The sequence below is a fragment of the Galendromus occidentalis genome, unplaced genomic scaffold (assembly GCF_000255335.2).
Source record: "Galendromus occidentalis unplaced genomic scaffold, Mocc_1.1 scf7180000076381, whole genome shotgun sequence".
NCBI classification, from domain to species: domain Eukaryota; kingdom Metazoa; phylum Arthropoda; class Arachnida; order Mesostigmata; family Phytoseiidae; genus Galendromus; species Galendromus occidentalis.
Genome location: NW_003804370.1, coordinates 1,130,340 through 1,146,640, shown reverse-complemented (window position 1 = coordinate 1,146,640; position 16,301 = coordinate 1,130,340). Strand labels below are relative to the sequence as shown.

General features: G+C 50.9%; 1 protein-coding gene across 1 annotated transcript; it reads right to left on the bottom strand.

Annotated features, from left to right (window-relative positions):
• Positions 1–14,565: 14,565 nt before the first annotated feature.
• Positions 14,566–15,084, bottom strand: LOC108865166 (uncharacterized). Its single transcript, XM_018641924.1, has 2 exons — positions 14,860–15,084; positions 14,566–14,760 (listed from the first exon to the last, which is right to left on the bottom strand). The coding sequence occupies exons 1-2, from the start codon at positions 15,082–15,084 to the stop codon at positions 14,566–14,568; spliced, it is 420 nt and encodes a 139-aa protein (XP_018497440.1).
• Positions 15,085–16,301: the final 1,217 nt, after the last annotated feature.

Below are 16,301 nucleotides of genomic sequence, written 5' to 3'. Positions count from 1 at the left end.
TTGCGTTTCCTTCGTCTGACACAGTGTTCCTCAAGCTGGGTCGTGGGACAAACTTCCCCATAGAAGCCAATGGAAGGTGGGGCACGGTGGGCGCGAGTCAACCCTGAGGTGGGACCTGTCGGAAAATCCTTGAGAAACACTGGTCTAGCAAGTCTGGACGGTCTTTTTTGTCGCGGGTCAAGGCTCAAACTCTTCGACGGGTCTCCCCCGCGGTTCAAGGCTCATGTCGAAATTCCCCGATTTGAGCCTTGCGTACCACGCGTGACACCAAGCTTTGCTCAACATATAACCGCCATATGCCTCGATGAGGAACGAATCTACCTCACTTGCACTTTTTTTTTCGAATCAGGAGGAGGAGATCAGGAAGTTCCGTACGACACCCTCGTCGGGCACGAGTTTCGACATTTTCGGAGGAAACTCGGAAAGCCTTCTGCCCTTGGATCCGATTGCCCGGGACAGTTATGTGTAGCTATGAATTTAATGTTAATAATAATAATACAATGTCGCGGAATACCGAATCTCAAGGGAGTTAGCGCCCTCTCGCAGATCTTGTCGTTTCATCGGTATACCTCCCATAGATATTGATCTGGAAAATTATGTTCGCCCCCTGCGGTCATGCGCATGTCCTCCATCAGCTTCCCTTGCGCATCACCCTCTCCTCCCTGCAGCCCGAGCCGAGCTTCTCTTGACATAATCTGTCCTCTAACAAGAGACTCTTGGTGAGATTGTCGGAAATCATTTGAGTTGTCGGTTGCGTAATTAGAGCCTCTGCTCCCCTGTCTCGTGGTGTCTCCGAGAGATCAATGCCACCTTATAGTCGGGTCAACTCGTCAAGTTGGCGGCTCCGCGCTGCTGAACTGAGTTGACGCCTTCAATTCGGTCACGAATAAATTAATTTAAAAGCTGAAATCTGCTGGCCTGGCCTATGATTCATAACTTAGTAGGCCTACTGGATGAATCCGCTACTGTCCGTGGTCCTTAGCCAAGACCTCCCGACTGGAAGAGAGCATGGCCAAGGAACGCCTCGAATTTGGGCCGGCAGCGTGAAATGGGCGATCAAGCGAAATCGAGCTTTCCCAATCGATATCGGTAAATCCTTGGTGCCCAGATAGCTGAGAGGACCGCTGATATCATCTTCGCGCCTCTTCCTGATTGGTCCTCTAGTTTCAGCTTCCGCAAGAAAACGCAATTACGGTGATTGCGAATAATTTTATTCCTCACAATCTTACAGAGCACCTATGACAGTTGGAATAGCTCGGGAAAGAAGGAATGGAGGGCTTTGAAGCGGACACTAGGGAACTCATGGTGACGGTGAATGTTCATGCAACATTCAAACTCCCCGTTCGCTGTGAATGTGGAAATTGGGCTTCACGATTCACGACGCTAATGTTGACGATTGATATAGGGTACAAAAGGAGACTCTATCAGCTCCGTCTTCCGGTTTAGGAAGAGTTGAGCGGAAGCCGGGAAATATCGGGTCGGGAACCATCAGGAGGGAAGCTGTGCCTTCATCCAGTGAACTTGTCTCCGATTGAATCTGTACATACGCTCAGGGACGAGACGATTCCCAGAACCACGCCCCGAGCCGAGCTGAGCGCCTCGAACACAGGACCTCCACACAAAGGGCTATGAAACTTACAGAGCAGAGGACTACGCTTATTGTGACGGGGAGAGCGTGACCTGGAACGAAGATGGCCCGATGGCTCTCCTGCTCCGGTCGGAGATCTTCCTCAGTGAAACATCTCCAAAAAGAGATGCTTTTCGGATCAAAAACCTTGCAGACTCTCTCGTGGTACGAGGGCGACAGTTCGAGATCCAGCACTCGGTTTCGGAAGAACTCGAAAGCTCGACGCCTGCTCCGCCAACGCTCTTCAACATAAACACGCTTCAATAAGCCGTGAGCGAGAGCCAGATGTGCTAGGCGAAAACAACATGAATGCCCCGACAGTCGCCCTATTGGGAAAAGAGAGAGTCGATCCGGCGGGTTACGATCCGCTAGTCCGTGACTGACGGTCACCTCGAGCTCGTCGATGATCAAATAGATAAAAGTCTCTGGCCTAGCCTCCAATTTATACATCGGGAAATCCTTCAGCAAAGTTTCTTGCTGAGGACCGAATCCTTCAGTGCTCTTACACACGGCATATCCCCGGAGAATGATCGCAAGCTCGGCATAGAAGAAAAACTCTGGATCGTTTCCGATTACGTACCCGATCGTTTCGTCAGGGACCGAATCTAAGACTATCGGCGCACAGCCGCGAATGGATTTCAGGCGTTCATCCGGAAGCCGCTGCATGGCGGCTACGAAGTCTCCCTGGAAGCCACACCTGATTACCACTAAGAGGAGGATCCACGTTCCGACGATGAGCAAATACTGTTTCGGTTTAGCATGGAACTTGAATGGCATCGGGAGATAAATGTAGAGGAACAGACGGAAGAACGTCGCCACGAACGCTTCGTCTATGCAACGAAGGACCATGGTCGCTAGCAAAGAGACAGAGGCCAGAGAGAGCAGGATGTCTACTCGGAGGAGCGATCTGATCATCTGCGGAATCCTGCTCGCGCTCGGCACCCTGGCGACTGCGATTAGTGATTGGTGCGATGTGACTCGAGACATGTCCAGCACACTCGAGGACAAATCCGGGAACCAGTTCCTTAAACTGACAGTGACAGAGAGGTTCGACACATCAGTCGCCTCGCGAAGCTCGATAGAAAATCCCGGGACTCGAGTCCACCGTTTCCATCTCCGAAGCTCTATGCGATTAACTTCCAGATTCCGAACCGACCTCTGGCCAAACCTCATTTGACTCAGATCGAGGTCTTCTTCGTGGTCACCGATATACAATGAGAGAAAATTGCTGAACCACAGGTCTGTTGCGCCGTACCCTCTATAGACCGTTAGTTCTCTAGATCTGTTGTTCCAGAGGGCGTGTAGAACGGTGAAGTCGCGCGCGAGGCGATAGCGCTGCTCAGCCAAAAGAGATTCATCAGTGATTACCCACAGTAGAGCGGAACTCGGAGGTGGGAGTTGCAAATCAGTAGATAAAGTCGAGATCCGGAACATATGATGAGTCCAATGACTTGATTTGAACGAATGACAGTACAGAATCAAGTTGAAGCGATCATTTGCGATTTTTGTACGGAGTATCTTGACGTGGGCCAACATTTTATCAACGGACACTTCCATTGTCGGCTCCTGCGGGACTACCAGCTTCAGGTGCGAGGCCACGACCCGCTGCAAGAAGTTTGACTCCAGAGAGCAGTCGATGTTGATGAGCACTGGCGCAAGTGGATATTCGAAATATGAAAACATTTCTTGGATTTTCATCTGGAGGCTGGACTCGAATGCTCCGCCGTTAGTGGTGATTGGAGGCAGGATCAAGATGAAGACGATTTGCTTGAGCGATAGCATCACGTATCCAGCGGCACCGACAACGAGATTTGAAGCGGAAGAGCGCGCGATCGGAAGATTCCTTATCAGAGTCAGGAAATCGGGATCGTCTCGGTGCCTGCATGAGACATCACATGTTCCATGGAACAGCCGAACGGGGAGCTCCTTAGCGTGAACGATCGAGTCCGCCGAGATCTCCCCCAGAAGAGCCGGAGGCCGAAAAATTTTGCCCCGAAGTGCTTGCAACTCTTGTAGAGAGATCCGGCCATACCCTACGAGGATCACTCCACATCTTTCTGCTCCTCGGGACACTCGAGCCCTCATTGTTTATCATGGACGTGTTCCCGGCAGGGCGGGGACGTGGTCGATTCCGAGATGGCTGTCACTGTTCAGACGAGACTATTATTTCATTATCGTAAGCATGTCATCGTTTGAATGACTAGCATTGATATTGAATGGATTTCGCGCATCTTGTAGGCGACACAATGCTCTTTGTCTCACTGTGACATTACGATCCCGCAGCCTCCAGCCTAGAGGCTCCGTTCCTGGGCAAGATAATTCCTGAATACGCATAGGAATCTGATCTCGGAAACTCGAACGACTCCAATGCTGACGTTCGTGACGCATCAATGATCAGCATTGGAAATTGGGATCAAACGCTTTTCTGAAAATGGATCAATATCAGCATTGACAGGTGTTGATCGAATGGAGTCTCAAAACATTCCGGAAACTCTCCACGCTCTCCGAATTAGAGGGCCATTCTTCGCTCCAAGGTTCGGGACCCTGGAATTCAGATATACCGCGAGACGCTCTCACGTAGATTCCGAATCTACGTCGCGACAAAGAGTGGAGAGCGGAGGCCCAAATCATGAAGACTAAATTTCAGTCGAGAGCCAAGTATGAGCAATGCTTCATGATCGAGTTTTTGGGGGACGATCGATCTTGGAAGTCGCTGAGCTGGCCGACGATCCCCTCGCTACGCGTCACGATCGTCTTTTGTATCAGCCGATTCTGTAGATGAGTTTATCGATCAAATGCATTCTCCCGGCAAGAAGCCTGTGATATCAATGGGAAGCCACATGTGGAATGATTGAACTATTAGCTGAGCTTCTCTTCTCGTTCATTGTCAGATGGAGGTCATGCATCATCTAAGGTAAGGCGCGGTATGGCATGATTTCATAGCGAGATCGATATCTCACCTTCGTCGCCAGCTCTCGATCGATCGCGTACATCGAATTGTTGGTCCAGTTCGGAGGCATGCTGGAACTATTTTCAGCGCTGCCGTATCTCTCGTCGGGTACCCTCTGGAATGATTGAGCACCGGAATTCTCATAGTTCGGGCATTGAAGATGACATTTTATTGTTCGGTCGAGCTTTCCAGATGCGTGCACGTTTCAGTTCACACAGCACCCTGGCAAGAATCCTCCGAAATTGTAACACGAGGCTCAGGATCCTCTCTCGATTCCGGGAACAACGATTTCGAATGTGGAATCTCGACAGGGAGCTCGTGAAATCTCATGACGTTTTCAGGCTGCGGGATCGCATCAGAAGAGCATTCCTTGGGCCCCATTGCATGCAAAGCGGCATCGGGAGCGGAAGTTTCCCTCGTTAGGAGGTTTTGGAATGCACCAATCACCTTTTCGATACAGACAAAGCGGCGAGTAGCTTAGGCTCCGCGGAATGAAGAGGCGGGCTCATCAGGAATAGGATGGGGGAATAAATAGAGCGATGGGGTAAAGAAGAGGGTCATATGCCTTATATGTAGCTTATAACTCATAATTGTTTCGTATCATACATACATAGAAACATTTATACATAGAAACCTTGCATATGAAGATCACTAAACACTATAACCGCGACTGGAGCGGAGTCTCTTCCTCTATGGTCGTTGAAGTAAGAATATTGAAATCAGTACGGCATGGAGGAAAGCTTCCCGGAATGGCGCGTTTGGTTTAGAAGCCGGAGAACAAGTTAGTCCGAGTGTCGATTTTTCCTGTCTCCACCTAATTCATTGTACTTTTCTAGAGGGGACCTCGATAACTTCCGACCGTAGATTGGGAACCTAGAAAAAACCGCCTCCAAGTACAGAATCGAGTGGCCCAAAAGGCTGCGAACGCTCGCATGAAAAGGGGGACTGAGGGTATAGCGTTCGGAGACCATCCTGGTCCGGTCGGAGGTCATTTGGGTGAAGCACCTGAACAATTCGTGAGTCTTGGGATTCCATATATCGCAATTTCGATTCTCGTAAGACAAAGATAATCTCAGATTCAGAACCCTGTTAAGGTTGAGCTCGAACGCTCCTCGATCTGTGCTAAACCGACCAATCGTGTGCGCTCGTTCTAGCAGGTTATGACTCAGTGTCAGATGAGCGAGCCAAAAGCAGCACAATTCTCCGCTCAGATCTACTCTTCTCGATATGGGTGCCGCAATGGGTGCAATCTTATCGATGATCGAAAACAAGAGGAACTCCTGCCTCGCTTCCAGTTCGTACTTCGGCACATTCTTCAAGAGTGTTTCCTACACAGGACAGAATCCATCAGTGCTCCTACGAATTACCTTCCCGAGGAGTTTTGTGGCGAGCTCGGAGTAGAGGGGAGTTTCCGAGTCGTTGCCGAGAAAGTGATTGAACCACATATCGCGAGTGCCGTAGCCCGCGTAATTTGGATTCGCGGGTTCCGTGATCCCGAACAGAATGAATCAAAGTGAGGCCTCTAGCGATCATGAAGTTCCCAACATCCGTGACCGAGGGCTCCTCAATGACGCAGAGGAGTGCGAAGCTCTTGGCGGGAAATCTCACATTGACAAACAGTCCTTAGATCTGGTGTGGGTCCCTTGTCCACTTGTTGGGTGCCGGAAGCTGTCAGTGAAGTCCTAGATAGAAGCGATTATCCGCGTACCTCGACCGGAATATCTTGATGTAGCTCGCCATTACAGAGACCGACAGCCGTCTCGGTAGCGTCGAAATCTCCAATTCCATATGTGCTGCGAGAAGTTCTCTCAAGAAATTCGAGTCTAATTTACAGTTCAGATTGATAAGTACGGGCGCAAGCGGGAGGTCGATCGATGGAAATAATTCGTGAACCATCATCTCAAGGCCTCGCACATAGGCTTCGTTTCGAGAGCTGGCTCGATGCCGACCTAAGAGGAAGACACTCAAACGGAGCAATAGCATGATTCATTCTGCGATGACGGCGACGTCGGAGGACGATTGCCTCGACCACACGTGCCGGCTCTGATCTGATCGCTCTAGATCGCTCGACATTGTGAGCGGAGCGTTGTGGATATTCAATGGTTTTCGAGAGCTGTGTGTAATCTGGTATGATACCACCGAGCTCGTTGCGAAAGAAACGCACGATTCCTCTGTCAGTGACCGCGTCCATACCACCTTAGGTCGATGCTCTTATCGACCATATCTATCGCCCCGCGCAATCGAAGGACTCCGAAAGCTGCGCAATCGAAGGACTCCGAAAGCTGCGCAAATCGATTGAAGCATCCATACCTCCGATGTGCCTTTTCGATACAATCTCACTAGCGTCCTCGACCGCGCCCCGCAGTGGCTCTCTACGTATGTAGTTTTTAAGGATGCGGAGATATCGTGAGTTCGGCCATACAGAACTTTTATTCTTCTGAAAAGTTTTTATCTCGCAGCCGACAATTCCTCGTGCCCTGCCGAGAACTCGGACTTGAGGAAATTTCGCGAGTTTGGCTGGATCACCTCACAGTGACTGAGAAACGAAGAGCTCATGCCATGCTCTGATGAGAGGGGAATGATTACTAATGATTGTAATGATCATTAATGATCTGTGATTTTTCGGTCAATCATCGATTCCGGAGCTCGTGCATCATATACTCTGGTCCTCGTTTCCCCGTTCGGTGTTGAAATTAATGAATAAATCTGTTTTCCGGCTCGATAGCAAGCAATGTGAAGCTGTCAATGTGGAAAGCATGGAGTCGTACATAAGCCATAGACTCGGGATATTTGCCCTTGCGCCTCATCGATAGTCACCGCAAAAGCCAGCCGAAATCGTTTGAATTCAAATACTGTATTAAAGCAGATCATAACTACTCGCAGCAAGAGGAGATGATGAGGTTTGTATACGGCCTTCACAAACATTGCTCGCAAATGAGATCGCTCGTTGATTGAACAAAGCTTCGCCCATGAAATCTTATCTTCACACTCGGAAAGCTGGTTCGCAGAAAAAATATGCGAGATTGTGCTGTCCTGTCGACAACGATGTGTAAACCGTTGATCTGCACCGTCGGTGACGTCTCGCTCGCTCTCATGTTTCGAAAAGGTTGCGGTACACCGATCTGGCCTTACTTCCCTGTGCTGACATATTGGCCAATAATCAGGATAAGCTCCTTGATATGTCCGTAACCTTGCCTTTTACAAGAGAATGCTGTTTTTCAAATTTCATCTTACTCAGAGGAGAGATTCGTCAGATGAGCTATGAAACGATGAGTAGAGATAGACATATCGTATCTATTACAACCGCGATATCCGAATCTCGCGGTGACAAAACATACATACTTAAAACTTGACATATAGTGGGTCGCGGCTCGAGTCCATCTCCCGTCTTCGGAACTTCTGCGCAGAACTTTCTTGTAAGCTATCGGCGACAGGCACCATCCAGCGGAGGGGAACCCTAAACTTAACTCCCCCGACACCACGGACCACGAACATCCATTGTCCATCGCATTCGGGATGGTGCGCGCCCAATCGCAGAATCTTGCGAATGAAACCTCCACCCTTTCCGCTCGTTACATTCACAAGAAGCGGCGTTCATCTCAAACGGCATCGAGCCCCCCACCGCCCATCCGCCTCTTGTTCCTGATTCTCCTTAATCTCCGATCCCTCCGACTCGCAACTCCTGTCTCTCTCCGAACGCTCCTGATCTCCTATAGCTTTGGCTTTCGCTCCAGACCTACCCTTTCATTCGGACCATGGCGTCACCCACTTTTCTTTTCGTTCTTCCGCTCCTCGCGCCCTTTGCGTCATTGCATTCCTCTAGGAAAAACTTCGTTCTTATTAAATTGAAGGGGTTGTTCGAAGCGGTCCGACCAGTTCGTCCATCGACGGCGGCTGTAAGTGTGGGCCTACTCTCGGCAATGCATCAACATGGTTGGTCGCGTTGAGCTTATACCCCCTCCAATTCCACAGCAAGATCATCGTCATCATTGATAATAAGTTGATGACATGGGTCGCTCGAGAACCCGTTCGAGTTTATCGCACAGGTTCTCGAGGTTGCTTCTGCGCAGAGGAAGGCAGGATGAACTTTGATGAGCCAATTCCACGACCGAAATACCACCGGACGGTCATTTCCAGTAGAAGAATCAAGAAATTTACCAAAACGAATAGAGAGCCAAATCGCACAACATGAGTTAGAGGCGGTAGATCGCCGCCCACATGGCTACCGAATCTTGGCAGGAGGTCGTCAAGAGTGAAGAATCTCGAGTGAGATCTGTCACCAATCGCACTTGGCAAACTAAGTCTGACACGGTGAGACGCCGACAGCTTTGTCCTGACAGCTTCTTCGAACCGTCTGAAAAAATGGCGATTAGAGAAACTTTCTTCTACACTTGCCCGACTCAGAAGACCGTGGCTCAGAAGCAGGCGAGCGATCCGAAAGCAGCACAAGTCGACCCGCATCGAGACCACTGGCGAGGAGCGCTCACGAGATTTCGCGCCTGCGGGGCCGCTTCCGTTATCCAGTCTCACGCTAAAACTTTCGATGTGGAAGTCCTGGAAAATCTCCTGTCTTGCCCTCAATTTGTACATGGAGATATTCCGTAGGAGTTTTTCTCTCAAGTAGCCAAATCCTTCGACTCGTCTGCAAACCACATACCCTTCGAGGATCGCTGCGAGCTCTCTTCCGAAGAAGTCCCTCAAATCGACCCCCATCATATAACCCACGGTCTTGTCCATTGCCACCGTGGGGTTCAGGGCTTCGCATCTGGTGATCGACTTCACGCGCTCATCCGGCAGTCGATGCGTCGCAGCCACGAAGTCTCCCTGGAGACCGGTCTTGACGACTTGTAATAGCAAGATCCATGTCCCGACGATGAGTAGAATTTTTTTAGATCGTCCGCGAAATCTAATGCGCACCGGACAGATGACGCACAGCGATAGACGGAAGAACGTCGTTCCGAAATCTTCTCCCGAATGGCGCAAAACAATCGTTACTGATAGCGAAGCGAAAAACAGGAGGAGCAGGATTTCCCCTCGAAGGAGCGACTTGATCATCTGCGGGATTCGGCTTCTTGAGGGCACTCTGGCTACCGCAATCAGCGGATGGTAGGACGGAATCCGGGTGTGGTCCACGGCACTCCGAAATTTCATTTCGGGGAAAATTCTATGGGACACGATGAAGGAGAGGTTTGACTTCACCGATTCACGGAGCTCCACATGGAGATGTCTGAGGTAGCGGAAGCTTGAGCCGAAAACACGCAGAGAAGTCATGAAAAACCGTCGGACGAAGAGATTCCGCATTGATCTTCTGCCATACCTGGAATCGCTCAGATGGAGATTTCCATCGTGATCGGCGAAGTTCAGAGCCAGGAAATCATTGTACCATTTGTTAACCGCCCCATGCGTGCTATGGATTCTGAGTTCTCCAGTTTTATTGTTCCAGATGGCATTGATCCGGGTAGTGTCGGACACCATGAGATGCTCCTGACTCCCGATTTGTTCTCCATCGCGAAAAATCCACAGTATAGCGAAGCTGTGTTTGGGTACCCTGAGGTTTTTGAAAAGGTCCCTGACTCGCGCATCGTAGCCCTTTCCGAATGCATAAATTATCGGGAAACAGCTGAGGCCGAGGTGGAAGCGATCTTCTCCGTTTGTCGTCGCGAATATCCTCGCAGAACGAGCCATCGTATCAAATGAAATACTCTTCTGTCCTTTCTCCGGGACAAGAACTTTGAGGTGCGACGCGACTAGACGCTGCACGAAGCTCGAATCCAATTCGCAGTCGATGTTGATCAGTACAGGTGCGTTCGGGAATTTGTACAAAGAGAAAATCCGTTCTATTTCTGCTTGGACGCTGTCCCCGAGGGTCTTGACGTGGCTTGCAGCTCGCTCGGGGATCCATAAGATGATAAACACTCGCAGCAAAGGCTTCATCCTTCCGAGATCATCTGCGAGACTCGCTCTACCCGCATATCTTTGACAATTCACAGCTATGATAGGAGAGTCTCGATTCTTTCAGGGGCTCCCGAGTTTGTGGACGGCAGAATGTATGTTGACGTGCATTTCTTCCGTCATCACCAGCGATGCTGTGCAGAGCTCTCGAAGCACACGTGGTGGAACCTCGACGTGTTCTGAGGGCTCTGAGAAAGTGGTTGGATCGAGCCGCCTTAACAATAGATGCTCTCAATCAGATCGAAACATGCGCTCGCTTGTGTGTGAACTTCCTATTCATTGCGTTAGGAGAGCGATCTGAGCCCGACTTCCGCAGACTGCCCATGGAAAATCTCCCGTTGTAGACCTCTGCCGGACTCACTAAAACCAAACCCCATTCACGCCTCTAGATTTCGATATGTTCAGATGAATGATCAAAATTATCTGACCGAGACGTCTCCGCTTGCATCCTGAGAAAGAGTCACGCCGTGTGTGCGAGGACTCAGTCTTCGCTATTCGGGAGTCTCGGAAGCGTCTGAGACTCTCATCCTACGATCCAGGCTCCCCAGAAAGTCGCTCCGAACTCGCATTCACCTCGCACGGAGTTTTAATTGGAACGACAACTAAGCTCTTAATCGCGAGAAACGCTGATAAGAGTCTCGGAAAAGTCTTCGAATCGCAAGTTCGGTTCACCAGCGTCATTGGCACGCCCCGGAAATATCTCGCGCAGAGGCGCAGAGTCGACCAGATTCCCCTGATCCTACCAAACACCCAGGCGGAATTTCTCCTGCTCAAGACTCCGAGCAAGAAAACTAGAACTTTCACTGCAACGATGAGCTTGCATAATCGCGAAAATTGTAGAAACTTCCCCGAACCCGAAAATTCGATCAGCGCCGGGCCCAGCTTGAAGATTTCCAAGTGAAACACCTCTTTTCAATAAGGTCGGAGCATCCGACCTCATCCGATCTTCTCAAGTGATAAACCTCTTTTCAACAAGGTCGGATGCTCCGAGATCCTATGGTTCACGGAGTTCTTCTCCATAGGTCGGCGCTAATAGGTAGCTCAGGATTTCCTTGGAAAAAGAGTCGAACAAGCGTCGATCGACGGTCCAGGGCTCCTCAAGATAAGCCTGCTACAGATGGGCGATTCCGCAGCAGCCGCGCGCTGATTTGGAGCGATCGCCTGCCAATCGATGCAAAACGTACGCGAAATCGAATGAAGCCATCGGCCAGAACTCTCCTTTCCAGAAACGCAATACTGCTGCTGCTGATATACTGGCGGAAGAGGGAGGGAGGAGGATACCCCCTCTCAAGAGCGACTCGACCATCTGTGGAGTTTCCCTACCACGACGAAACTCTTGCCACCATCTTGAGTCGTCTTGACTGAATGATGAGAGGACACCCGGTACAGTCCCATGTCCAGGGGACGCCATTCCGGAACCTCGCTCAGAGCTCCGAGGAATTCGGAGAGGTTCGACCTAGACGGCTCACGGAGTTTAACACGGAAATCCCATGGCGTCGATTGGGGTCTTCCCTCTCTCCGTGACTTTCTTAGCTCGATCATCTCGACCTCGAGTCTGCGGAGTCCTTGGCGGCCGATGCTCATTTTGCTCAATTCGAATTCGGGGTCCCGCCCGCTGATGTACGGAGCTTGTTCCTTCCGTACAGCATGAAGTCGAGAAAATGCTGCGTTCATAGGATCCTCTTTCCATTGACAGGCTCCCTGCTGATCGAATATCCACAGCACAGCGAAGCTATGCACTGTAACCCTGAAATATTTGAACATATCTACGCTCCGTGAATTCTCCCCTCGATTACTACAGCGACAGCACAGTCCCAAATCGGAGCGGTCGGTCATTTTTCGGAGGTCAGGAAGACTCTGTCATGAGACCTCACTTCGTCAAATGTTAGTCGAGAGGGCGCAAGGGTGAGGTGTGACGCGATGAGTTCCTGCATGAACCTGGAGTAGAGCCATGATCCGATATCGATCAACCGGTCTGTGATTTCGATCCCCGGAAGCACTTTTTTGATTTTTATTCGGAGAGTCTCTCTGAATGCCTCCAAATCAGCCATGGGTGGAAGATCAGCGCATTCGACGCTTGCTTCTTGGGCAGCGCTGAGGCGGCGGAATCTTCCTCTGAGAGCTCGGCCGCTGGAATAGCGGCTCATTATTGGCCCGGAAATGTTGTCCTCGCTTTGAGACTATCGAGTGTTAACTCTTCCCTCCCTTCCCCCATGTTTCCCCAGAGTTTCTTCTTCCAGGACGGCTTGAAGCATAACGGAGGGTTTCATTGATCCCTCTTACCGGAACATCTGAAATCTCGTTTCTACGATCGAGCTAATACCAAACTCTCATACTTTGTAAGGTCTAGTTCTGTTCGGCGGGTGAGAAGCCCGCCATCGATTCGTGGCAAGAGAATCGACGAATCGAGCTTCGGGGAGCGGCGCTGAAGCTGTCGTGAAGGATGCGACCGGCTTCCGGTATGATTTTCTGCGGCTCCTGGGGCGCACGCTTAAGCTTCTCGACGAGTTGAAAATATGTACCGCACAACCCAGCCTTTATAGCGATATCTCGCGATGTCGACCGCCGGCTGCACAATTCCGGCTTGGACTTAGAGAATCTTCAATCGTCACTCAGGGAAGCCGGAGATCAGTGGACTTACTCTGTTCAATAACCTCGTGTGTCGAGTCGGTCTCTACGCTGTTCACCTCCCATTGAATCATGACTGGGTCGTCCGGCGTGAGTCTCCTTTTCATGGAATCGACCGCAGGTCTGCATGAAGCTCGCCTCCTGATCCTCGCTCCCGCCGTTGGGCGGGGAAGGGACTGTCACGAACGACAATAGGCTTGTGGTGATCCTCCACTCTAAGATGGAGAACACGTCTATTCGCATCGATAGCTGGTATCGAATTGAATTTATTCACATTGTCGTTTCTAAGCGTTCACTCGGCGCGGCGGCTGTCCCGTGCGGCGGCTGTCCCGTGCGGCTCACTACAGTCCTCCCCCTCAGTGTTGCCCTCAAATTGACCTGCGCTCAAATGTTTAGCCACCGTGTCTTTCAGAGCGTCTCGGCAAATCCTGCTGAAGTGGCATGGGATTCGGTTGAGAAACTGCGATTCCAAGCGATGTGTTTTGCTCGTCGTGCAAGTTGGCCCGCTTCAGACGGCTGTGGGGGGGGGGGGCACGAATCTTGTCGACCTTCTCAGGTAGCGGAGAAAGTTCTTCCCCGGGAACGCAATGGCCAAGGAACTCGATCGTTGACGCGCCGAACCGACACTTCTCTGCGTTAACTACTACACCGTTTTCCCGGAGCCGCTCGAGGAGCGCTCTCAGATGCTCTGGATGCTGCTTTTCTGATTTGGAGGCCACTAGAACATCGTCGAGGTAAACGAACGTGAAGGCGAGCCCGCTGAGAACAGAGTCTATGAATCGCTGGAATGTCTGCGCGCTGTTCCTCAGGCCAAAAGGCATCCGGGTATATTCCCATGGACCGGAGGGGGTTATGATCGCAGTTTTCGGGACGTCCTCCAGAGCCATGGGTATCTGGTGATACCCTCCCACCAAGTCAACGTCGAGAATACCGTGCACCCGTCATAGTTGATTTCGCTGTGATTTGCGGCAATCAATTGATGCTTACCGGGGGCACCATGTTCGTCCAGCGTCGGTGGAACGATGCTCACTTGCGCCCCCGTGTCAACGAGGTAACGACGGCCAGATAAGGCGCACTGCACGAAGAAGAGCTTGCCCTCCGGTTGGTCGCCGGCCGCCTGATTGATCACTGACGGCTGGCCCCTCCATTTCCCGGAGCCGAAAGGATCCTTCCGTCCCAGTAACAGGGCATCAGGCAGTTCCTGGTTTCGTCGCCGAACCTGTTAGCGTGGAATCTACACACCCGCTGGCTCTTCGAAGTTGGCACGTTGCCCTGGCCATTCCTGCTCAGAACCATCTGACGGACGGCGTCCACCTCGTCGTCATCTTGCACAGCGAGGATGGCGGCGTGGCGGCGTTGTACAGAAACCTTATCTGCGAGTTCAGCGACGTCTCTGAGTTCCAGGTGGTCACAGGTCACAAGAAATCACCAGATCGCGCACATAGGCGGGTAGATTCTGCAGACAGTGGAACCGGAATGAAGGGCCCTCCGCAGCCTTGGCTTCCGGGCGATACAGTCCTAGCATTCGATCCAGAAGTCTCCTTGGGGTATCATCGCCCATCGAAAGATTCACGATGGCCGCGAGGCGCTCGTGCTGGCTCACCTAGAAGGAGTCCGAGTGCCTCGCCTAGGATGCCACGTATCGGGTCCCTGCTCCTGGCTAGTTGGCTAGTCATCGAAAAAGTCCGCCACCCTCTATTGCGTATCGGAGTCGAGGGTCGAGAGCGGTGAGGGCGTACTCGAATTTCGTCTCTTCTTCGGCGACTTTCCGCAAGCTGAATTGCGCTTCCCCCGTCGTGAAGTATACCGTGGGTTGCTTCGGCCAAAAAGGAGGTAGCTTGAGGGAGACCGCGATGACTCGCGAAGCGGCACCACGCGGCTGCTGCTGCAGGTCTTCCAAGGTATCCTCGAAAGCGTCCTGCCTCATATTCTACGTCCGGGTCATCAATGTGGTGATTCAACACTCCAAGATTGAGAAAACGTCTGTTCGCCTTGATAGCTGGTATCGAATTGAACTCATTCACATCGTCGTTCTGAGCTTTCACTCGGCACGGCGGCTGTCCCGTGCGGCTCACTACAGGCTCAGATCTGAATATGTTTCTGCATCGTATCGTAGGTCGACAGAGTAGCGCTGATAGCTTCGCTCGAACCCCAGTCGTCTATCGTTGTGCGCTGCGAAGCCATAAATTCTGGAAGCTGAATGGCCGGTACCTTTCCCTCACCTTCACGGACTGCAGAGAGGAATCCGCCATAGATGGATCTGGCGCTCATCGACGAAGACGAAGGCTTATCAGTTCCGATGGCTTAGCTGGAGAGCAACATCAAGGATCGGCCACTGGCGTCGATTACCAATCTTTGTGATGGAGCGCTCTGACAATGGATCCCATGTAATTCCATCCGATTTCTACGGTCAGATCTTCCGCCTCATTGTCAGAAAATTTTAATTTTTCAATCACTTTTTCTAACACATGAGGGGGATCTTGGGATAAGAGGAGCTCGAGGGTAAGGGAGAGAATATTATGAGCAACCTGAGCCTCCTCGCAGTTTTTGTCCCCTTTCGGATCAGAAAGTGAAGATATAAAGAGTTCAGGCAAGTAGCCAAGATCACGTCGCGAGATCAGACCCAGGCAAGATTTTGAAGACAAACTTTATTTCTCCTTCCATCGCTCTTAAATATGTATAACGATTAATTACACTTGACGGTGAAAATATATTATTAAATATTCAAATATATACATCAACTCGCAGACAGCTTCACAAGATGAGACTCTCTTTCTTCTAATACCAACTAGAGGATGGGTAGCTTCTCTCGCAGGTCGAACGACTACGTTGAATGCGCGAGAAGCTCATAGAGATGACAATGCAGTCTGACTCAGGGGGCAAGCTTTGGTAGGGGGCTTGTATACAACAAGTAATACGGCGTCTTACGGTCTGAGAGAGATCTTGTGTGAGGATCTTCCCCTTCGATGCATTGAACAAAGAACGCTTTCTGCGATCGGAGTCTCTCCGAACAATGCGAATTCCATTTCTACCTAATTCACCCTCACCATGATGGAGTCCATAAGGAAAGTCGCAATCGATCTAGACTCCAACGGAATTAGACTGAGGGTATTGTCGGCGATATGTACAGAGGGGAGGGGGTGA